General features: G+C 33.7%; 3 protein-coding genes across 6 annotated transcripts; 1 reads left to right on the forward strand and 2 right to left on the reverse strand.

Annotated features, from left to right (window-relative positions):
* Positions 1-1,264: 1,264 nt before the first annotated feature.
* LOC111318373 (uncharacterized) lies at positions 1,265-8,431 on the reverse strand. Of its 3 annotated transcripts, none has more exons than XM_089756746.1 (11): positions 8,309-8,431; positions 7,452-7,755; positions 6,842-6,919; positions 6,155-6,726; positions 4,113-4,748; positions 3,852-4,006; positions 3,266-3,450; positions 3,034-3,167; positions 2,586-2,941; positions 2,404-2,507; positions 1,265-1,797 (listed from the first exon to the last, which is right to left on the reverse strand). In XM_089756746.1, exons 2-11 carry the CDS (start codon positions 7,732-7,734, stop codon positions 1,778-1,780), a joined length of 2,523 nt encoding a protein of 840 aa, XP_089612872.1. In that variant the 5' UTR covers positions 7,735-7,755; positions 8,309-8,431; the 3' UTR covers positions 1,265-1,777. The 3 variants fall into 3 exon arrangements, with proteins under 3 accessions (XP_089612872.1, XP_022776934.2, XP_089612876.1); XM_022921199.2 differs by having other exon boundaries at positions 1,265-1,979; XM_089756750.1 differs by lacking the exon at positions 8,309-8,431 and adding an exon at positions 7,153-7,222 and having other exon boundaries at positions 1,265-1,979; positions 7,452-7,575.
* A 5,494-nt stretch (positions 8,432-13,925) lies between these two features.
* PLPB (PAS/LOV protein B) lies at positions 13,926-17,883 on the forward strand. Of its 2 annotated transcripts, none has more exons than XM_022921210.2 (7): positions 13,926-15,008; positions 15,599-15,806; positions 15,924-15,988; positions 16,149-16,228; positions 16,336-16,391; positions 16,478-16,541; positions 17,600-17,883. In XM_022921210.2, the coding sequence occupies exons 1-7, from the start codon at positions 14,459-14,461 to the stop codon at positions 17,759-17,761; spliced, it is 1,185 nt and encodes a 394-aa protein (XP_022776945.2). In that variant the 5' UTR covers positions 13,926-14,458; the 3' UTR covers positions 17,762-17,883. The 2 variants fall into 2 exon arrangements, with proteins under 2 accessions (XP_022776945.2, XP_022776946.1); XM_022921211.2 differs by having other exon boundaries at positions 13,961-15,008; positions 16,336-16,371; positions 17,600-17,738.
* Positions 17,884-17,993: 110 nt separating this feature from the next.
* Positions 17,994-22,542, reverse strand: LOC111318379 (protein NRT1/ PTR FAMILY 4.6-like). Its single transcript, XM_022921212.2, has 5 exons — positions 22,419-22,542; positions 22,179-22,284; positions 21,853-22,070; positions 19,538-19,978; positions 17,994-19,407 (listed from the first exon to the last, which is right to left on the reverse strand). Exons 1-5 carry the CDS (start codon positions 22,419-22,421, stop codon positions 18,433-18,435), a joined length of 1,743 nt encoding a protein of 580 aa, XP_022776947.2. The 5' UTR covers positions 22,422-22,542; the 3' UTR covers positions 17,994-18,432.
* Between the last annotated feature and the right edge of the window lie 1,029 nt (positions 22,543-23,571).

A 23,571-nucleotide genomic window follows, 5' to 3' on the forward strand; every position in this document is an offset into this window, starting at 1 on the left:
CGCTCTAGTTCCCTTGCTATAATTGATTCTCTTCTGTTATTTTTTTGTTTTTATTCTTTTATTCTAATCGAATCAAAGACCAGAAGAAAAAGCGAAATGGGGGGGCTGCCCGGAGAAAAGGGGCAGGAAGTGCCCTGTGAGAGAGATAATACCGTACAGGCTTTAGAGGGATTGTACGTTGTGCGAGATGAGAGGCGGGGTGGTTCGGGCAGAGATGGAAAAAAGAGTGGGACCTACTTGGGTGGTGACGTGTTCATTTTCGGTGGGCGGACGCCTACGCGCGCGTCACTTTGAAATCCATGCTTCTCTATCCTTTTTTTGTTTTGTTTTTAATCCATTTTCACCTATTTTATTTCACAAAAAAAAAACTTTCAGTTTAAATTTACCAATCAGTAATTACTGATTAGTGTACTAAACATCCATTCATAATTTCATTATTCACTACAGTAAAAGATATTAGTCATTACTTTGTTCTTTGAAGGAAAATTTCAACACTAACTGACATTTTCCTGTAAAACCCATTGTAAAAAATTTACATATCTAAACATAAAGTTTGCTAAGTCAGATTGCCTACATATATAATATAAGTTGAAACCCTGGTTAAGATTTCTTTTGCTTTTCCAAGTAAACAGAGTGGAAAGAGGAGAATGTGTTGAATTATACCACAAGATCATTAAACCTGAGGAGCTGTCCTTCACTCCATGGTACTATTAGTACATATCTGACAAGTGAGAACTAAATAGAAAGAGTTTAAAAGTGTAGGTAGTCCAGGCAGCCAGACCTGTGCTTGGAGTTGGTTTCCTTTTTCAAGGAATTGCTCTTTTCTTTTGACTTTGAATCTATGTCGCCATCAACAATTCAGCATTCCAGCACCAATATTGGCTGGTGAACCTACCTAACAGGATTTAATTTTGTCAAAATTTTCAACTAAGTAGATTTTCTTTTTCTTAGGAACTATCTCATCTATCCTTTTACTGCAATCTACTCCTTATAGGCTATCTTGCTCCTGAAACAAAGCTAGTTTCCAAATGAAATGAAAAATTGTTAGTAATATATGTCAAATCAAGATTAAAGCTTAAATACTTCACAGTTCACACTCGGCAGCTCATTGGCATCAGCTTCAAGCCTGGATTGAAACCCAAGCTCTGCAAACCTCAGGCTAAGCTTGATGTTAATGATATTCTCCTGCCCCTCACCAGATCCTACATATTCGAAAACCACAGTATGAACAGGAAAAGGAATAATGCAAATTAGAACAGTGGGATACAGAAGTTTGAAGTCTGAATTCCATGACCAATAATCAAAACGATAAATGCATTACAGAAATAACGTAGCTTGCTTTTCTCTTATCGATCATAAACAATTCATTGTAAAAAATACCAGCATCACAACCAGTACTGGTCTTCTTGACCAGCAAACTTCGAGCCATTTGAGCTATTCATGAACTAGGGTTGCTGCCATGGCAATGAGTTATAACAATCATTGTATCAGAGGAGTACAAATTCACTATATTGGAAGTGTAACATGGCTGTCTTTGAATCCTAACAAGGTTTGTGTTGCCTGATTACCTATAAAGTACACAAGTCTTGTAATTTCTTTGCAACTGATACAGTTTCACACCTCTAGATTCATCTACAAAGAACATTTATTTCCCCATCAAAGGGGGTATATAACAAATGCCATTCTCAAGACTGCAGTTTACAAGAAATCATTTGTGGCCGTATTTTTCAGACGAATCAGTAAGACGATTCCTTTTCTGCTCAACACAGGAAGATATCTACCTTGCTACCAAAGATTCTGCACAATACAGCACCAGAAGCCCAATATTGGATAACAGAATGAATGACATTTTGAAATCCTTGATGGCTAAAGATAACATGAAGTAAGAAACACAAGTTGCAATCCATCCTAAATAATCCCTGTGGAAACACTAGAAGTCGCATTTATCTTCAGTGAGTGCTCAGGGATATATGTAAGACCTGTTGCACCAAAATGAATTCACCATAAAAATTTAGCTTTCTGATAGACCTTAAGCATTACATTTGATGATGTCCAGAAGAAAGTGTAACATTTTACTGAATAAAGAACTATTAAAATGAACAAAACCTGCAAAATGTGCTAGAGACAATGTACACATAAATTACAAAACTACATTAACGGTTGGTGAGGAGAGAATTAAAAAACAATGTCATCCAGAAAAGGCATGCATTTTTGTGCCACTCAGCAAAGGTTATATTTCAATGTCAAATATGGATATATGACGTGCTCAAGATCAATGCATGGCTAGCTATCCGACAATAAATAGATCCCATAAAAAACACATAAGCTACACATTTCTTCTAACATAGTTCAATTATACAGGCATGGCAAATGATAAAAGGGGACAACTGAACAGATGGATACCTTTCTCCTTAACATCAATATGTAAAGTGTCAAGAGTGATTATGCCATCAGTCAATGGAAGCAGCTCAAGCTTAACGGTAGCCGTAGATTGAGCAGGAACACATCTGAAGCAATCAATGTGAACCGTGTTACCATTTGTATATTCACAATTAGAATCAATATTACAAAAGATGATGCATTACCCTAGTGGTACTCTACTCTGCAGCCAGAGATGAGTACATCCCAAACCAGAAGTTGGAATGAAATCAGCTATTGAAGTCAAATGCTCATCGAGAGAAGTAAACCTTGCCCCAGCATCACCATTCTGTTTCTGATTCTCTGATATAGTAGGCATTGAGCTGAGTCTGTACACTGCACTACTGCACCTCTCACTACTTGCTTTCCCTGCAAGCTCAGAAAAACCAACAAATGGGCTCATTGGTGATGTCGGAGACGAATTCAATGATACCACAGATGGAGGTGATGTAAAGGAGGCTGGAGCAAGAACTGTCATAGTTAGATCTTCAGGTGTCAGATTTGAAGCCTGAAGAGTTAAGACCTGACAATCATACCAGTTGAATAAGAATAGTCATAGTTAGATAAATGACTCGTTTGCAAGCAAGAAAGATAGAGAATCAAATTGTACAATACCTGAACTGGAAGCTGAGTGACTCCTTCATTAGGTCCAGAATACTGTCCTGACATCTCGGATGCAACTGAGATCATGAGATCCCTTGGAATTCGCGGTCTCCAACTTGTTGACTGCTTGAAAAACAATCTTGACTCTACATTTAACATAAGAAATTGCTATGTTAATAGTTAGAACATGTAGTTAACACGAAATTCGCCAGATGATACTGTAAACTAAGAGAAATGTACATACCAGTGTGGTTGCAACGGCATGATACCATAACTGCATAGTGGTTAACAATTGAAGCACTCCCCTTTCTATCGAAAGTCTTGGAAGGGGGTTGCAAACTGGATGATTTAGACTGTTCTCCATAAGTCTTGAGGTCCCTCCACATAGAAGAAGCAGGTTTTAAAATAAAAGAGTGCTCTTCACCCCTCCTGCAACAAAACCATCAATAAGCTCATGAGGATACACAACTCTTCCCACTTCTACAGCACCATAAGATGGCTGTAGATATAACTCAGCTAAACTTTAATTCCAAACACATTTCAAGATATTAGATAATGGTCAAATAAATGTATACCATTTAAAGGCAGTCCTCATGCATGCAAGGGTTTTTTGTTAATTTACTGTTTAATATTCTGCAACAATTTGGTTTTGTCAATCATTGAAAATGTACTAGTGACATTATGCCATACATCTAAGCAAGCATGTCTGATACAGAAACAAAAGATGAATATATTTTTCTTTTTTTGGGTGGATACCTTACTCATCATGCTAAAATGCTAAACGTCAAAAACAATTACAAGTAAATTAAGGGACCTAGAGTGAAAACAACCTGAGAGCTAGATTTGGCAAACTATGGTCTTCTCCAGCTTCAATACATGCAATTGGTAGGGAAGCAGGTGGTCCACCTTTAGAAGCCTCTTCCAAAACAACTGTTATAGCATCTATGTATACTACAATATCTGGTAAATGTGCTGGAGAAACATTCTGCAAAATAACTTCAGAAATGAATAAAAGATCCTAGTGACAATGTCCATGAGAGTGGAAGAAAAGTATTTGTGATTTATCAGGAATAGTGAACGTTAAGGTGTACCTTTATCTGAACACAAAGAAGGTTGTCTGTATTGCAGTCAGCAGCATTAGAATGGATCTCAATAGGTTGAATTATTTGAAGTTTCCTCCTCCATCTTCTTCCTGGGATATGGATCCCTTCTAATCCACAACAGACAGAAAATCTTTCTCGCTCTAGTGACACACCCCGAAAAGATAAAAGTTCACCAGTCCCTGTTCTTTGACTCTTGAAATTCTTCTGAGAAGAGGAATGATCCACCTCATCAAGGTCAAATGATGGTTTAGAACTTTGGGCTTTAACAGGTCCAGGAGGAGTTGCAACATTTTGAGGAAGCGATGACATGGAGTAACTTCTAAAATGACTAAATGAAAAGAGCTGAGAGCCAGAGGAGGCAGAAAAGGCAGACCTCTGAGATGTGCTACTAATTCCAGAACCAGAACCTAAAGGTGGTGGAGGAGATAAAGTATGAGGGGGAGGAAGAGTATTATCCAGAGGAAGCAACCATTTCAACAGTTCTCCACATGGATCTTGATTTGCATAAACAAAGTTGTCCTGATTCTCAGAAGACAGATTTCTGTCCTGATATTTCTCAAACTGAAGAATTTCAATGACAGGATCTCTCAGAAAATCAACACCAACATTCACTTGTAAAAGTACCTGCATCCTTCCAAACAGAGAAATAGAATGAGGATCAGTACTCTGAATCAACAAGTCACCCAGCAAGGCGTTAAATAATACTAAAGTTAATATGCCAATTAAAACAAAAGAGAAGAATTGCATCTAAAAGCTTCTGCAATCAATTGCAGAACCAGAGAAAGATAATAGTTAACTTAAAGCAGTTTACAATCCAGATAGGCTTCCTCCAGTAAACTTGGAAAAAAGCCTAGGAACAAGAACAAGCCAGTGGCGAGGTTGCAATATGTAGCATACTAAAAATATAATTCCATCAAATCCAGTTTACATGAGTAGTAATGTCTTTTAGGTTGCCTAGCAGGAGCCTCATAAGCAAGCCTCCAAATGACATGGTAGGAAGTGCATTGCTGAATGCCCCAGATTTCTAACAAGATATTGAGTGTGGAAAAACATAGTCCTAAACTGATATAACCATTTTCCATCTTCACCTCTCTCCAGCAATGTTATGAAAGATTCTTATTCTACCTGAAATTACTCTTTATACTTCTCCAAGTTACCTACCATTTCTCACAATACCGTCCAAGAACTCAACCTTTAACTACAGGCTAGTTCCCAAGGTCAATAATTAATCAATTAGGATTCTTTTTGCGGGTGCAAACAACGTTGTCTGATCATTATTCTCCATCAAAATCATCTGCACGTTCCTTAACACAATTCCAAAATTGCACCAGCAAGCCAAATCTTGATATCTCCCTCTAGCAAAGATCCATGAAAGATTGAGGCAAGGAGTTCTACAAGATCATCAGATTGCTCAATCTTCAATCTTCAACAACTTTGCTTCAAAATCTCTCTATTCTCCCCCCCCCCCCCAGCCATCTTTTTCCATTTTTTCTGTTTAGTTTCCTGGAAAATCCAGATGAATGTAGCTTTTTGTAATTAAAAGATTTCTTGTCAGGAAAAGGACAGTTTTTGGGATAGGGAGTTGGATTCTTTCCAGTCTTTGACAGTGAGGGGTTGGACAATGGTTTAGCCTCTAATTGGAAGCTAGAACAGAAAGGGATGGTTTGAGCAAGAGGCAAGAGGCAAGAGGCAAGAGGCAAGAGGCAAGAGGCGAGTCACAGAGAGTGCATTCCTTGTCTTTGTCCCTGCCCCCTGGCATGTCATCCACATGCAAGTCAGCAATTCAAAACACACTGCAATTACTACACCAACTGAATGTTTACAAGGTTCACCATAACACATCCAGCATAATCAGACAGAAATATAAGCAGTTACCATAATAACTCATTTGCATGAAAAATGGAAACAATTAACTTGCTACCTGTCAGCCAAGAAAATAAATGCAAATATGTCTCCAGCATTTATCCAAAGTCAAAGCAAATAGGAAAACAACAATATATAATTAACAATGTAGTTTCTGTTGTGCTTACCACTATGTCTCCATTGGAAAGAGAGCAACACTTAACACCATCTCTAGCTACTCCACCAGAAACATTGGCATCAAAATTTCCTCTATCAATAACTGCATGTTGTCTAGATATATTCTTGGCAGTGTTTTTGGATTCATTTGCGACAGCCCGATGGGTATCCAACTCAGACGACTCAGGAGCTGTCTGAGAAGCACCTTTTTTGGACCATAGAGGCTCACCTGACTCTGCAATCCTGACAAAGAAATGAGAGTTCTTAAACCTTTTCAACAGCATTTCAGTCTGTCTTCTGTGATCTTCCATCCTAAGAAATGATTCACTAGAAGAGACATCCTTAGCTGGATCAGTCTTATCTATCTCCAAGTTTTCACTATTCTGATCCATTACTGCACCATTAGGACTCACTTCCCCTCTTACAGGCACTGAATTTGTCTCACCCTCCATGTTTCCATTTTGTTTCTCAGCACCCTTTCGCATACCATTTTTACTCATCACTGCAGCAACTTTAAATGGGGTAATAATTTCTGTTTCCTGATTACATGCTGATAAGCATGCTAGAATATGAACTTGTTCACCTGAAGAAAAAAACAGATCAACATTCAAGTTACAAAAACATATCTCCTATATGAATAAAAATCAACTGCATGGCAAATCTGACAGAAGCAAGAGGTTCAAAAAAGACAAAGGTACCAGGAAAAACAAAAGAACGATCCAGGGAATGTAACGAACGTATGTCTGGTGCATGATTCCAATCATCAGGGAGGACCTCTACAAATGCATATCAAGGTTAGATATACAACAAAGAAATATCAAATAAACTGTGTATTAATTCAGGAAGTATATCAAAGCACATCAAACACAAACTTCAGGGAGATAACATTTGTAAATAAGCATTCATTAAATCGTGCCAGGAAATTCTTATCAAATTGAAATATACTTAACATAATTCCATAAAAATTGGTTACATTTAACTTTTATATTTCAGTGCTTAGGGCATTTACCTTTCCGGACTCAGTCTACGTACCAGATGTTGTAAATCAGCAATCAAAACAAATATCAGGCCATTGGCTTCTACACAACCTCAATTGTTTGGATGTTAGGAGCAGATTGATTCAATGCATAACATGGTGTCATATACTTAAAACAGGAACCTCTTTTACAAACTAAACTTTTTTTAAAGGAACAACGAGAGGAGGAAAAGGATAAAAAATGAGTAAAAACCAATCATTAAAACCATACGTAGATACAGAAAAAACTACAAGAATCACCAAAAAAATGTGTAGAGTAGGTGTGCACTTACTATATGGAATAGTGATCCATCCATCTTCTTCAGAAACATCGATGTGGTTATCATGGACAGATGCAATCTTATCACTTGCAACACCAGCATTCTTGCCTAAAAATCCATTAGTTTGTCCATCATGATTTTCAACTGTGGGATACTCTGGAAATGGATCTTCTGCTATAAACCCTTCCAAAGTTATCGCAGAATTAGAAACATAAGTTGACTCCGCCACCTCCTCTGGTACTGGAGGTGGTTCTGGTGCTCCCTGTTGATTGGACCGCAGCAGCAGAAAATTCATTATTCCGACCAAAATCAGCTTCTGCCAAATCAAACACCAACAATTCTTCACATCTCAAATACTGGAAGTACAAGTTGTACTATAAAACAAGAATGCCATGGAAACACAGGCGTCCAAGGCTTGTTTCTCTTTTAGAATCAATCATGTTCCTAACTCAGCTCGATTTTTCTCAAACAAAAGTGAAGGTTAAATGTAAAGAAAGCTAAATGAACAAAATCACACTTCAAACATTCCCCCTTCTATCAATAACTTAAACCACACCATTTTTCCTTTATCCGAATTCCTTGGCCTTTAAGCCTATAAATTACCTTGAATTTTAGATTTTTAAGTTCACAACAAAGTTAAAGTAAAAGACAAGGAAAATAACAATTTTGCCTAAGTAAAATCACTGAAATAAATCTTGTAAACTGAAATAAGCTTTGAACGACATAAAATCCCTCATTTCATTATACTTATTACGAATATTCATAACCAAGCAAAAAAAATTGCGAAATTTGAAATTGAAGAACCAAAAATGCGATTGAACAATTTGCATTTTATCAAAATTTGAAAAGGAAATTAGTGAATGGTTTACCTAATCGGAGATCAACGGCTGATGAGGTTTTCTTATTTACTTCTTATTTTAATTGTTTGCTGCCTGGCAAATGGGAGATCCGACTTTCTGAGGGGACTTTCTAACTAGGTCGATTGATTGTTCGATCTGGTTTTTGGCCGTCTAGGTTTTTTATTTCGGGTTTCAGGTCGGTTACTTCGGCCCTGGTTAGATTGGAATGGGCCTCAGCCCTCGGCGTTTTCGCCCATTCCGTCTAGCCTGAGACCAGTTTGATCGAGCCCTTTGAGATAAAACAATGAATTTTGGAGCCCAATCCTTGAAATTTCCTTCGTCAGTTCTATGTAAAAATATAAATAATATGAATAATAAAAACATACCAACATAATTGTGAAGATAAATATTTAAATTTTACTTTTTTTTTTTTAGGGATTTGATCGGTAGGGTGAATCACACACGGTCAATATTCTATCAACAAATCATAATCACTTTAATACTTTATGATTTTGCTTTAAAAGTTTAATTTATAAAATGTTAACGTCACTTGATGGCATTAATTAAGATATATTTAAGAAAAAAATTATTTTAATAAAATATGTAATTAATGTATCATTTTTACTAGTTATACGAATTAATAAATCAACCAATCATACTATAACATCCTATTAATAAATAAAATAATTAAATCCTTAAAAATAAATTATTTTTAGTAACTAATTAAATTTTTACTTTTACTCGTTAATAAAATATTAGTATATCAATTGATTGGTAGTATACAATATTTGTATATATCAATGCCATCAAGTGAAATATAAAATAAAATTTTAATAATTTTTATATATTTTTAAATTATAATTAATTAATTATTTTACAATCATTATAAATAACATGATCCCTTTAAATGGAATTATTAAATAAAAATATTTTATTATAATTATATTAAACTATAATTTGTAATCACAATTGACAATTCGAAGTAGATCATCAAATTGAACGATACCCAACTTAAAAATATTTTTTTTTTTTTTCAAAGGTCAATTTCCGACGGGCCAACACACGTGGTAATATGGGATTATTGGAGATAAATGCAGTAATTATTTCGCAGTGAGCGGGCCATTTATTAAAGCCAAACCAAGTACTACCTTGTAAATTTAACAGTACCGTATCGATGTCAGATTACGAGCTGGTGACTCAAACACGTGGAAACGCGGCGATGCGCAATAACACCCGATGGTTGAGTCGTAATTATCGAAAACTCTAACAACAGTCAGTGGCCACCTATCATTCCCTTGTTGTAATCACACGACACGAGTCGGCCCAAGTACATACGCCAGGCAGGCCTCTACACGACAAAAAGCCTCACGTTTGGCGGCAACAGCAGCATTCAATGCTTAGTTCGCAGTTACACTCGTCTAAACCCATAGTTAAATACTGTAGCAGAAAATGAGGTTAAAAAACGACATTGCCACATTGGGATGACGCGGCTAAATGGATAAGTATCACAACACAATAGCTTTGTTTTTTTGTATTGTAGGCTGCAATTTAGAAATAAAAAGATAAATTTTAAATTTAGATTAATTAAGTTAAAGTCTTGGATTCTTAAGTTTTATTTTTTTATGTTGTCTGCAATTGAGAAATAAAAAGATAAATTTTAAATATTAAAATTAAAATTTTAAATTTAGATTAATTAAGTTAAGTCTTGAATTCTTAAGTTTTATTTTTTTATGTTGTCTTTTTTTATAAATTTTAAATAAATAATTTTGATCAATTTTTAAGATAAAACAAGAAATACCCTTTTAACTAAAAAAATCCTCTTACCTCATAAAAATCATATATTCAAATTCAAAAAATTAAAAATAAATTTTTAAGTTTTGTTAATAATAATATAATTTATTAGTAAATTGTTAAATTTTTAATTTCAACATAAATTATAAAATATATCATTTAACAACCCATGCCCACGGCAAACACAATTTTCGTGAGGCAAATTTGGAAAATATATTTTTCTCAGGTATGGTGAGGCAAATTTTGGTTAAATAAAATATGGTAGAATCAAAAATTGAGTAAGGTTGGGGTCCACTGAGTAAGTATGTGTACGCAAGTGGGCTTGTTAATTAAATTGAGAGCGATTTGCTTGATGTATTGCGTAAATTGGCTGCGAACCTTCCAACTTTTTGTATACTTTTGTGGGAGAGGAGAGGCCTTCTATAAAACGCTCCACTTGCCCTTCCATTTGCTTTTCCTCCCTAATTTACTTGGTTTGCCTCCAATCTTAAACTATCTAAGCTATTCTTTTTCTATTTCCAAACAAAAATTATTTGTAAGATTGCTTGGATGTGAATGCATTTGAAAGTTTTATCTGTTGCTTCAATTTTAATAAAAATATTTTTTCCTAAATTAAACATTAAAAAATTTATGATATAATTTTGAATTTTGTATATCATATGTTTTGTATCCTTATATTTGCGTACTAAATTTTTTAATTGTAAATGATATACACAATAACAACTACAAGTAGTGAGCAAAATCAGTGTTTCTTAGTATACACTACATGTTATTAACATGGTCAACTTATGGTTGATTTTTTTTTTACTATAAAAATCAATAATGATAAAGTATATAAATAAGAGAGTTTTGAGTAAACTTAATAATTCTAATATTTGTATTGTATAAAATATTGATAATTTATGTATTCGTGTTATGTTTTATATGAAAATTATGTGTTATAATTTATGTTGACACTAAAATATAAAATATATTTTAAATTTTATTAAAATTATTTATGATTTTTGTTAAAAATTTAAACATGTTATTTTTATATTTTTTATTCGTATTATTTTTATATTGTATCACTATATTGTATTTCAAATTATCAAATTTAATTTTGAAAACAATTGCAAAATTGCAACATTCATTTTCTCTTTAAAAAAAAAAAAACCTAGATTTTTTACCTAACTAATCAAATTATAAATTTTTTTATATTATATAATAATGAGTTCATTTTTTAAAAAGAATTGGATTTCATATTAAATTAAAAAATTGTCAAAATTGTAAATATTTTATATTATATTAACTAACTTGTGGTCCATGCAATGCATGAATTATTTTATTTATTTATTTTGAAATTATAATTATAAAATAATATTAAATTTTAAATAAATATATGAACAAAATATAAATGTATTATTCAAAAATATTAAATTCTTTATTTTTTGAAATTTTTAAGTGAAAATGGATAATCAACTCTTCATAAACTATTTTCAAAATTTGTGTAATTATCAAATTTTAACTTGAAAATAATGCATTTAAATTTACAAATTATAGAAAGTCTTGAAAAATAAACACTTTCCTATGCTTAAGGATATAAATTGGATAATGCTTAAAAATATAATGAAATACAAATGAATTAAATTATCATTCATAATTAAAAATATATAATTTCATTTTCACTTTAATTATTTTATCATTTATATTTAAATATCAGTATTTAATGACAAAAAACTTATATTACAAAATTAACGAAAATAATAAATTTTTATTATTTGAACAATTTGATTAAAAAAGTAAAAAAGTTGTAGATACCGTGGATAATTGTCTTCAAAAGTTTTATAGAAAAAAAAAAAGCTTTTCATCTCGATCTCAATGTTAAGTTATTAATATAAAATGATAAAGTTTAGTAGCAAAGTAAATATATTTATCATCTTATAAAGATTAATATTTTCAAAAAATAAAAGCAAGTGGTGTTATTTTATTTCCATAGTTTACTTTTTTACTTTACCATAACAGAGTACCCCAACTTAATCTTTTCACTTTTGTATTTCATGGATACAACATTTAGCAATACAAAATAAACAAAGAAACCTTATATAAGATTATTTTACTATTACATTGTAAAGATCAAAGATGCCTTGAGTTTTAACATTAAAGCAAACATATCTCAATTCCTACTTCCTACAATAATCTAGTTAAACAAAATACAATATTTAAATATTAACATTATAGTTTTTATTAAAATTTACTTGATAAAATTGTTGTTTTGTTTGATGGGATATTTGATTTTAAAGTTTCAATTCCTCTAACTTAATATATAACTTATTATTCTTAAAAGCAAGTTATAGTAGTGCAAAAATCTCACAAATTAATGGTAAAACTATAATTATTGATCAAGTAAAACAAAATTGATAAGAGAAATTTTGTCACACTGGTATATTTTTAAAATAATATCAATTGTTGATGAAAACTCTCAAAGCTCTATATTGAATGTTTTGTAATTAATATCCCTTTCAACCATTAACCAGCTATTAAAAATCAAAATAATAGTTTTTTAAAATAAAAAAGAATATATGCAATTGGTAATGAATGAAAAAGATTAAGATGATATTTTATTTGATACAAGTACGATTAATATCATTGATATGTGCAATTAATGGACTAAATGAGTAATAAGAAAGATTTAGCATAAGAATATTTTATCAAGGCAGAAGATGGCATCGATTAAATAGTGAAATAAATGATATTTGATCTTTAAAATTTATAAAATTTTTAAAATTTTTAAATTTAAAACAGATATATTTAAATTATTAAAAATATATTTAAATTATATATTTAAAAATAGATCATATATCTAGATTGTTAGAGATAAATCTAAATTTTATATATATTTTTTAAATTTAAAAAAAGATGTATAGATGGTTTAATAGTTTATTTAAAAAAAAAAACAAAATTATTGATTTTATTCTAAATGTATTTGAAAAAAATGAGTTTGGGATAAATTTTATTTGATTTAAATTAAAATAAAACTGTTGAAATATTAAAATAAATCTAATTTTTAAACTTTCAAATATTTTTAAAAATAAAATAATTATTGAATGGGATTATTTGGTTAAAATTTTAAATTAAATTATTATTTTACATATAAAAAAAAATAAGTTATCCATATAAGTATCTATGTGACATATCTTATCAAGTATCCATATATTCTATAATATAATATATATATGTTAGATTTAAGATAAAATTTTTTTAAATTTTCAAAATCTTACATAAAATTGCTTGAATTTTTAATGTCATATGTAAGTTTTTTAAAAATATTATTCTTTTAAATCAAGATAAAAAAGGTTGGTAAAAAATTTAGATAAACTTAATCTTTATTGTTTTTAAATATGTTTAAAAGATTTTGATAATTAAATAAAATTTTAAATAGGGTTATTTGGTAAACAACTAAAATTATTTATTAAAAATAAAATATATATTATATATTTTAATTTAAAAAATATATTTCTAAATTAATTTAATTTTTAATTATAATATGAATAATTTTAATATTTGAATAAATTTAAAATTATTTAATTTGTAATTAAAATAAACTATCTTATTATTTAAAAAATTATTTTATGTATTATTTAAGTAAATTATTCGTATGAATACTCATGTGATAAATTTATTTATATATGTGATTATATAATATATATATATATATATATTAGATTTACTTAAAAATATATATATGGTAGACAACGACTAAGAAAATTATTTTATTCAAATAATTAAAAATTTAACTCAGCAAAATCAAATCAAATCAGCCTACGGATAAAAGTTAAAAAAGGAAACCTTAAAAAAAAAAAATCTAGTACTGTGTTGTGTTCTTTTAACTTTTGACCACACAGTACTGTTGTTGCCAAGCTCTGTGCTGTGGTAGCAGAGTAGTAGTAGTAGCAGTAGTAGAGAATTCTCCAACACCGCAACTTCGCGATCATCACAAAAAATTCAACCCTTGTTAACGAATCATTCACCCCAAAAAAACGATTGATGGGAATTGCTCAATCGTCTTTGTTCATTCGCTCCACAATTTCACTTCCAAAGATATTTTCCCAACTTCGTACTTCTCACAGCCACATCTCTTCTCCTTTTTCACCTCATTGAGAGAGACATAACTTATCATAAATTAGTAGCAAATAACTTAAATTCAATAAACTTCAAGCTTCTTGTAGTAATTTTTTTGTTAATTTTGAAGCTTCTCTGTTCTGGGATTCCCTTGTAAGTTGCTGTTTCTTTGATATTTTCAATCTGCGAATTCCTCGAAGTTCTTAAAGAATTTGTTACCCACATGGGATTGGTTCCAATTGGAAAACCCAGAATCACAGACCTCAAAGAACAACAGCAACAACGAGAAAAATGGATTCGAAACTGGATTTAATCCAGCAATCTTTCAACACCCGTTACTCCCAACGTGTCCGTGAAGCTCTCAACGAATTACCCGACAATTTCACTATCACCGATCCGTCAATTTCGGGCCACCCAATCGTTTTCGCCAGCGGCGGCTTCTTGAAAATGTCGGGTTATTCCCAAGAAGAAGTGATTGGGCAAAATGGGAAGATATTTCAGGGGCCGAAAACTCATCGAAGAACGGTGATGGAAATAAGGGAAGCGATTCGAGAAGAGAGGGGTATTCAGGTCAATTTGTTGAATTACCGTAAAGATGGGACGCCGTTTTGGATGTTGTTTCATATGAGTCCGGTTTTTGGGAAAGAAGATGGGAGGGTGACTCATTTCGTGGCGGTTCAGGTCCCGATTACAAGGAACCATGGGAGGAATGGAGGGGTGAGTCTGAGTGAGGATGGCTCTGGTTTGAATGAGATTGTGTTTGGGTCTTGTAGGAGGGAAGTGGGTTCCGATTCTTCGCTGGAATTGGGTCGTGTTTTGTGCTTGGATACGGGTAGTAAAGGTTCGTTTTCTTTGCTATATTTTTTGTGTGTAGGTGTAACCATTATTGATTGATCAGTTGCAGTCGTTCATGCAATTGATGCAATTTAATTATTGGTGGTTTATGAGCTCTAGAGCTCATAAAATATAACATACCTTCCTTATTTGGGTTAAACTAAGTAACCAGTGCATTAAGGGAACTGCTATGAAAAATATTTTCATTCAATTTGCTTTTATTAATAGTATATTTGCTATCAACTGTGCATTTAATGTGAAAACATGTTGATAAAATAGCAGTTTAAGAAGAGTGCTTATTGCCATTTTATCAAAACCCAATTCACAATTTTCTTTCAAATATTTTCTCTTGCCTTTTTTTTGGGTTATCTATGCTCAATATCTAATGCAGTTGTGCCCACTTTTTACAGTGATAAAATGTTTTCCAACTCCACCACGGATGTTTTATTTGCTTTAGAGCTTGTCATCCAATATCTGCTGCTTAATTGATGTTTCATTCTATGTTTTGACGACAATAATTGACACTATATTCTCATCTTCCATTATATTTATTGCATTCACTTGGTTGAGTTCTCATCTATAAAGTCTATATTACAGTATTAGATATTGAAGAGACATGCGAGGCAAGTGATTTGGAGAAGGGAAGGGCTGCAATTGCATTTAACAGCATCTTGTCTGTGCTTACCGATTATAGTAAGTTGACTGGCAGATTGGTCTGTGGGAAAAGACGCAGTGTACCTGGGGCTGGCTACATCAGTTCATCACTAAATATATCACTTGGTAGAATCAAACAAAGCTTTGTATTGTGAGTTGTTTGCAAATTCTTAATTTTCTTCTTTTATAGTAGTAAATGACCAGCTCTATTGGGATTTATGATGTCTTTGCTTTTTGTTACCTGCAACATATTTCCATGGCCTTGCAGAATTGATCCACATTTACCCGGGATGCCTATAGTTTATGCAAGTGATGCCTTCTTAAAATTGACAGGTGCTTTAACGCTTATCCGATCTACAATACTAATCATCATAAATTTAATCTTACATAATTATTTCACCGGTCAAGATGGAAAGAACTAGAGTAAACAGTTTATAAATTCATTTAACAATGCAGTTTATGTAGCTGCTTACATACTTCTTTGCCTCAATAGGCTATGATAGGCATGAAGCATTGGGCCTTAATTTTAGAGATTTGAATGGTGTTGATACAGATACTTCAACTTTACATCAGGTAGCTGCTTTCATCCAATATAAATCTTAGAACTTTCTGGGTTATATCATGATGATGTAAGAACCTTCTGTTGAGTGCATGTTTGCATATTGACTACTTTTCTCCAGATAAACGAGAGCATTCAGACAGAACGAGCATGCACAGTACGTATATTAAGTTACAGGTTGATACTTTCACATTTCCAATGTTTATTGAAGAATAGCATTGTGTCCATAAGGTCTAATTATACATGTCTCATTACTGTACCAGGAAGGACAAAAGTTCATTTTGGAATTGCCTTCACTTATCACCTGTTCGTAATGCCTCTGGCAAGGTACTGTGTTGTTGGTCGTGCATTAACTTTTATGAGTCGAGATAAATTCTCTATTCTTATTTGTTGATATTCTGTTGATAAGATGAATATTATTTAGATTTGTTGTTAGCCAACTTAGTGTACCTTCAGTTTCATTCGTTCACTGCAGTCAAGGATTGGAGGTAATTGGTACTGGTACATCAGTTTTATTTAACATGAATTTGATTTTCTTTTTATTGCTCGAAATAACCAAAGGATGTGTTTTCTCTGAAAAGTTGGTTAAGTTTGTTTGACAACAGAAAAAAAAAACATAGGCTATCATGTCAGTCATGCAATTCAGTCCATAACCTCGGACTAGGTTTGAATGCTAGAAATTCTATAGTTAATTGGTAGTTTTCTGCTTTCATTCCTCTCCATTCTGGGATTTACACTGTATTTGAATTTTACAGATTAATGTCTGTACAGCAGTGTAAAGAATAGAGGAATGGTGGAATGTGCCCCAACTGTGTATAAAACCAGCTCATTTGGTAGTAAATCTTTCATTATAAATCTGAAACTTGAAATAAAATAGGTGAAGGATAATTGTTAGATATAGCATTAATATTTAAGTATCCTTAATAGTAGCATATAAGCCATAGAATTTGAGAGATATGGATGTTTAGTACTTGACGTGTTTGCTGCCTCATTCTATCTTTACTTCGGAAATGTCTGATTATTTGGTTGTCATTCTAAATAGAGTAACTGACGCGAAATTTATGAGCAAAAGGCTTTCACATTCCAAGGGGCTATAAGTCATTTTTTTTCAAGATTTGTGTTTTAATCTCTTTGCATTTTCATATTGAAAATGTTGATGCTACTTGCTAAATCCTGGTGAGACTGGAAGTTGCAAGAAGTTGGGATCTAGGCTAACATTCAATTATTGTCAATAATCATAGTTGTTTTTAGTATTTTTTTTTTCTTCTGATTGGTTGCATATCATCTAAAGCCTGCTAGGAATGGATCAAATGCTAGTGTCATGGAATATATTTTTTTGCAGCAGTTGTGATTTGCCCTCTCTTACACTGATTGTATCTGTTCAGATAGCTTACTTTGTGGGCGTTCAGATAGAGGAAGACTCTAAGAACCAGGATAGACATGGGCTCAGCCCTGAGATGAGGCAACTTAGCGCTGTTGGTGCAGTGAAGGTTGCAGTGAGGAGCTTATCATTGGGTGCTGGGCCTGCTGGCTCCTCCAAGTCATAGATGACTTCTATTCTTTGTTGCAGTTGCTAGTTGTAAAAATAATGACAGTGAATGTAAAAGCACAATATCGCAAAAATTAATAATAGAATGATAAGAAAGATTATTGTCTTTCTGTTAATTAATGATGTTTTAATTATTGAAATTATTTCAACTTTAATTTTATCTAACAATAGAAAATTTTAAAATAAAATTGCAAAAATAACAAATTTAAGTTAAAGTAGAAAATAATCAATTATAAAAGTTACAGGATAACCCAGTTTTTTTCATTAAAAACCAAGGCTGGTATAAGGGGAAGCTCAAGACCAAATTAAAAAAAAAAAAAGGTTAACAGAAGTACAGAACCAAGAAAAAGGAAAGAAACAAGAACAAGCTAAAAATAAGAGCAGTAAATACAAAGCTCAAGAGGAAAGCTAAAATATCTGATACAGTAGCCAACATTCTTGAACCCCCTGTTTTACATACCCTATTTACAGGCTTATCAACAATATCTGATAAGCACTAAATCTGGCTTTTATGCCATTGCCAAATTGGATAGCATAGGGGCTGGATTTTGCATTGGCCTGAATTCTCTCTTCCAAAATTATACATTAACTTGATACAAAGCAACCGAAGACTTTCTCCTTCACGGTAATCTTTTCACATAAGAATTCAGAATTTGCCCCTGGTTTATTTTACTTAGTAGCTCCTACTGATCTGTATCTGTAGCGCATGGCCCAGAAAAGGTAATGCAAGAAATTCAATGCGCTGAGCACGCACATAAGCCAGTAGAATCTCTCCAGATGATAGCGATTTATTGTAAGACCTGAGAGCCATGGCTTGTGGCCTAAGTTATCTGTCACATTATTTACTATTGATACAATTACCGAGCTTAAATAATACCCCATTGCCAGCGAAGCCCAGGAAAGAGATGTAGCCAACGATCTCATGCTTGAGGGCGCCTCAGTGAAGAAAAATTCTAATAACCCTGCCAAGGTGAAAAGATCTGCTGACCCCAGGAACAAATACTGGAAAGCAATCCAGAAAAATGTAATGGGTAATGGATTGGTTGAGTCTAGTAGCCCTGAGTCAGTTACCACTCTCTTTCTCTTAATTTCAACAAGAGCTGCCACTGCCATGGATACTATGGAAAGAAACAAACCAATTCCAATTCGTTGCAAATGAGTGATGCCCATCTCGGTTTTAGTTACTCTCCGAGCAAATGGGATAATGAAGTGATCATAAACTGGGGCTAGGATCATGATGAAGACCACAGGAAAAACTGGTAGGGAGGCTGGTGGTATTTTCAATGAACCAAGCTTAGTGTTCATGGTAGCAGCTTGTTCAACAGAAAATGTGGAGAGCTGAGCCAGGCAGCAGTTGAGAACAATGGTGCAAGCAAATATGGGAAGGATTTTTAGCACAATCTTGACTTCCTCTACTTGCTGCACTGAGCATTCAAGTGCTGAGTGAGCTGGCTTATTCATCACAGCCCTGTTTAGGAATTTGAGGCTTTCTGTTGGAATTTGATCCTGCTGCTCACTTTGTTTGGTATTTTCTTCTGCTTCCATGCTGGTTTCAGTTTGATAAGAAGGGCTTGTAGCCAGGTTCGCAATGGCATTGCTTGGACTCCTACTCATGCAACCGTTCAACATAGCAGCAACCAAAACCTGTTCAAGTAAAACACATACTTATTAGTTATTACTTCTTGGCAGGAATGAAATCAAGGTAGATTGTTCAAAAGTTTAGGGCTCTCTCAGTGCTTATTAGAATGAAATTACTTGAGCATCAGAACTTTACCTTGAAAATGGTTGTAAGTGGGCTGCCAAAGGGTATTTTATTCCTGTAAAATGTTGAGCCTGCAAGGAAAATTGGGATTGATAACAAGATTGCAATTGTGGCGATGGCAAAACCCCATTCCCATCCCTTATTATCTTCAATCCACACAACCATTGTGACCGCAATAAGGCCACCACATGAGAGACAGAACACAAAGTAGTTGAAGAAGGTTGATCTTTGCTCCCTTCCCTGTGGGGTGTTCTCATCAAACTGCTCAGCGCCATGTGTTGGTAAAGACCCCTTTATCCCTCCAACACCAAGTGCCACAAGAAAAAGGCCTATGAACAGCATAGCTGCTTTCCCACCACCAACTTCTTGGCATGGAATGGACGTGGTGGACGAATTGCATTCTGGAGGCTTTAGGGAAGGTGTCCGAGCTTGAATGGTAAGAATGACCAGACCCTGTTTCAATGGCCGAAATTTATTAGGCATGTATAATTAGCAAGTCTGTAATAATTAATAAACCATAAAAGTTGGCCATGCCAGGAATTAATTCGAATGACTGTGCTGATCGTTATCAAGCATTTCTAATTTTGTTACATGTAACTGTTTTAAGAGTACCTAGCTTGACCAAGATGAGTTCAAGTCATTCATATATAGAATTGAAGCTTTCATTGATGTCCCTTTTGGACAAAAAAAAAAATGAAAAAGACCCAACTTGGGCCCTAGCCTCTACTGTAGGTGTGAATTAACCGTATGAAACACCCAAAACCAAAACTCAAAACTTAAGGCCTTGGTAGGATAGGCAAGAAGAGATCAGTCCTGGACCAAATCTATTCGCCAGTTTCCCTATCTGATTGCCACACCAAAACCAAAAGCTTGCAGCATTGCTAAAGGAAAACAACAATATATTGGGGTCACTCAAAAATCATCCGATTAAGTTCAGTACCTCAACAAAGAGTGGGTCCCTTGATCTCGTAACACACACAAGATTTTGGACTGCTCTGCCAAAATTTCAATGAAATGTCATTGTAAAAGAAGCTGGTTTGTTGGCTACTTGGCTTTATAAAATGGAATGGTGCATGTGGGTATGGTTCTTCAGCAGACATTCTAAGTTTAACTTTGGGTCTATGAAAGTAGTTAACAGTAGCCAAACACGTGGTTCATGAACCTGCCCAAAATGAGCAACTACTCATTTACAATTTTTTTTTTTTTGCATTTTTGTACTTTAGGATGAAAAAACCATTTGAAGAAAGAAATGTACGAATTATAAATGGATTTGATTTTCCCTAGATTTTCTTCTTCTCGTCATTTTCCCTGACATACTGTACAGTCATTAGTGGATCAAAATTACCGTATCTTAGACGTAGACAATACAAGCTTGTGGGTCAAATGTGTCCTCCGGCACCAAAGCTGACACGAGTTAAGATTTATATGGGACATGTCTAGCTAAAACTGTTACCACCTGTTATGTTGGCTTTATTCGTGTGCTTCAACAGAGACAAGATTTCAAAGCAATAAGACAAGACAAGACAGAGTTTACTATCTTGCTGAAATTGAGAAAAGGAAGTTTCTCTTGTTGTAAAACACCACACGTACACTTAAAAAGGGTCCCCTTCCCCTAAGGCCCCCAAGGCGTTGGCTTTGATTGGATACGTTCCATGACTAGCATCCAAGGGATCCAACCTTGGCCTACTCGAGGATCCACTCACTCCAAGTCTGAATTATCATTTAGTTACCTTTTCACAATCTAATCGGACATAAAGTTAAATTTGATGCTTCCTTTTTTTCTTTTTTTTTTTAAACAAAAAATGAAATATGCGAAAGGAGTGGAGTAATTCTTTGACCGAATATGATCATTTGAAAGCCTAACTAGCATAACCAATTGTTCTAGTAAGTTTTCTTATGTGATGAAAGATTGAAACTTGAAACGGACCCTTTTTCTGTTTTCTTTAGAATTATCGTTATTTGAGTTTTGATCATTTTTGGGATCTGACAGACGAGAGAAATTCATGGACATTTATCACTAGGCCTCGATAGTTGTACCTAGACAGACGGTGTTCCTTGGATCTATATACCAAAGTCTCAGGGGGCTTGCGCCTGTGACTGCCCCAACCTTAATGCTTCCACACTAAGATTTTTCCCCGTGTCTTTTCTATTGTTCTTCTTTTCAAGTACTGATCCTTCATGCAGAGGCTATTTTCTCAAAAATAACCAGAATGCGGATCCAATGCAACAATGATACAAAATTTTCACAATTCTATAGTGGTCGATGAATTTAAGTAACAAAAACCGGTGATGGAGATAGAGAGCAAGAAAAAAGAGTGAATTAGTACCAGAAATTCGATGAGTGCGCTTATCAGATAGATGTGATAAGTAGTGAAGAAAGCGTCAGATAAGAAGCCTCCAAGCAGAGCCAGAAGGAAGGCTGTTCCCATGAAATTGGTGACATTGTTCGCCGATTTGGATGGAGATAAGTGCATGTATTTTGACAGATACAGCACCAGGTTGCTGGCATTTGCCAAGTACGCTAGGTTCTCCAGCACTTCCACAACTACCACAAATTTATCATTAAAGCATATCAGAGAAAGAGAATAATTAAAATAGAAGCTGACATTAGGAAAAGGGCTATGGGGAATTTGGTTGATAGGAAACTAATTACCCAAGACAAACGAGGCAGCAAGCATGCCACCTTGTCTGCCCCTTAAAGCTGGTCTATTCCTCCAATTCACATAGCCTTCCCATCTGATATCCTGGTTCCCTCCTTCCTGTGGCGAAAAAGTCAACAAAAGAAGAGTTAGTAAATAAGGAGTGAAGCCAAGCCAGAACAAGGAGTGAGTGAGAGGACAACATAAAAAGGGAGCCAAAAAAAAAAAAAGAGAGAGAGAAAAGGGGAACCCACCATTGCTCTTTCTCTCTCCTTTTTCAACTTTGGGTAAGTTATATTGGATCACAGGTGAAAGAAGAAATTTGATTAGAAAAGAAGGGTGGTGGGCTATTTAAAGAGTGGGGAAGGAAGAGCCATTGGGTTCAACTTGGAGGAGAGAATGGTCTAGACACTAAAGAAAATGACTTTGATTGATCCATTGGAACCTTGTGTTTTACTGAGAATTCTTCTTTTTCTTTTACAGCTACTTATTCACAAAAAAACTGTATTTTTTTTATGCATTCAAGAGTCAAGACTCAAGACCAATCCATTTGAAAACGTGAGATAAGAAAAAAAAGTTAGTTTCTTATTATCCAAGATTGCTAGGTTATAATTAAAGATTAAAGATGACCATATTTTCCCAAATAAAGGGGAGGAATCCTCTGCACCCAAAGTAAACGAGAAAATCTTGGCAAATAAATAAATAAATAAAAGAGAAAACATAAAAATAAGTTACCCTTCTATTTCTTTGACTCTAAAACCCAAATGCTTGTTTAGTTCAAACTCTCACTGTACCACAAGATGCGATTTCTGTTAACCTTTTAAATATTGTAAAGTTATTGATGCCTTAGCCTCTTAATTATAGTGCAGTGCTTCCACAAAATGGCAATGTTAAAAGAAAGATATCTTTAATCTTCTTTCCTTGTTAATTCACTAGCTTCTTTGAAATGTTTATTATTTTCCATGTTGCACCTTCCACTGTAATATATTATTGATATTTAAAATGTAATTAGGATGAAGAATTGATTCTTTAATCCGTGTACACACGTAGCAGCATGATCCTTTAAGCTCAAGCCCTGACTTATCAATTCAGGAATTTATCAAGTGGCGGATGACGATAAGATGAATATATAGCAGCTTTAACAAATGCATTTGTGGCCGTCTGATTATATATGAATACTATTTTCCCAAAGCCAAAATCAAATTTTAACACTAATGAATGGAATCCCAGTTGCAATTCCCAAAGACTGGTTAAAAGAAGCAATGGGTTTTTTTTTTTTTTTTGAAAGAGAGTATGAATCATAAAGGAATAGTCATGGAGGATGGAAAGTGAGTCAAATTATAGCTTTTTCAAGGACATACCAACCATCATCCATGGCTAGTGGAACGACCATGGACGGTGATCTTC

This window comes from Durio zibethinus, chromosome 2, assembly GCF_047325235.1.
Source record: "Durio zibethinus cultivar Kanyao isolate XHJ-2024 chromosome 2, ASM4732523v1, whole genome shotgun sequence".
NCBI classification, from domain to species: domain Eukaryota; kingdom Viridiplantae; phylum Streptophyta; class Magnoliopsida; order Malvales; family Malvaceae; genus Durio; species Durio zibethinus.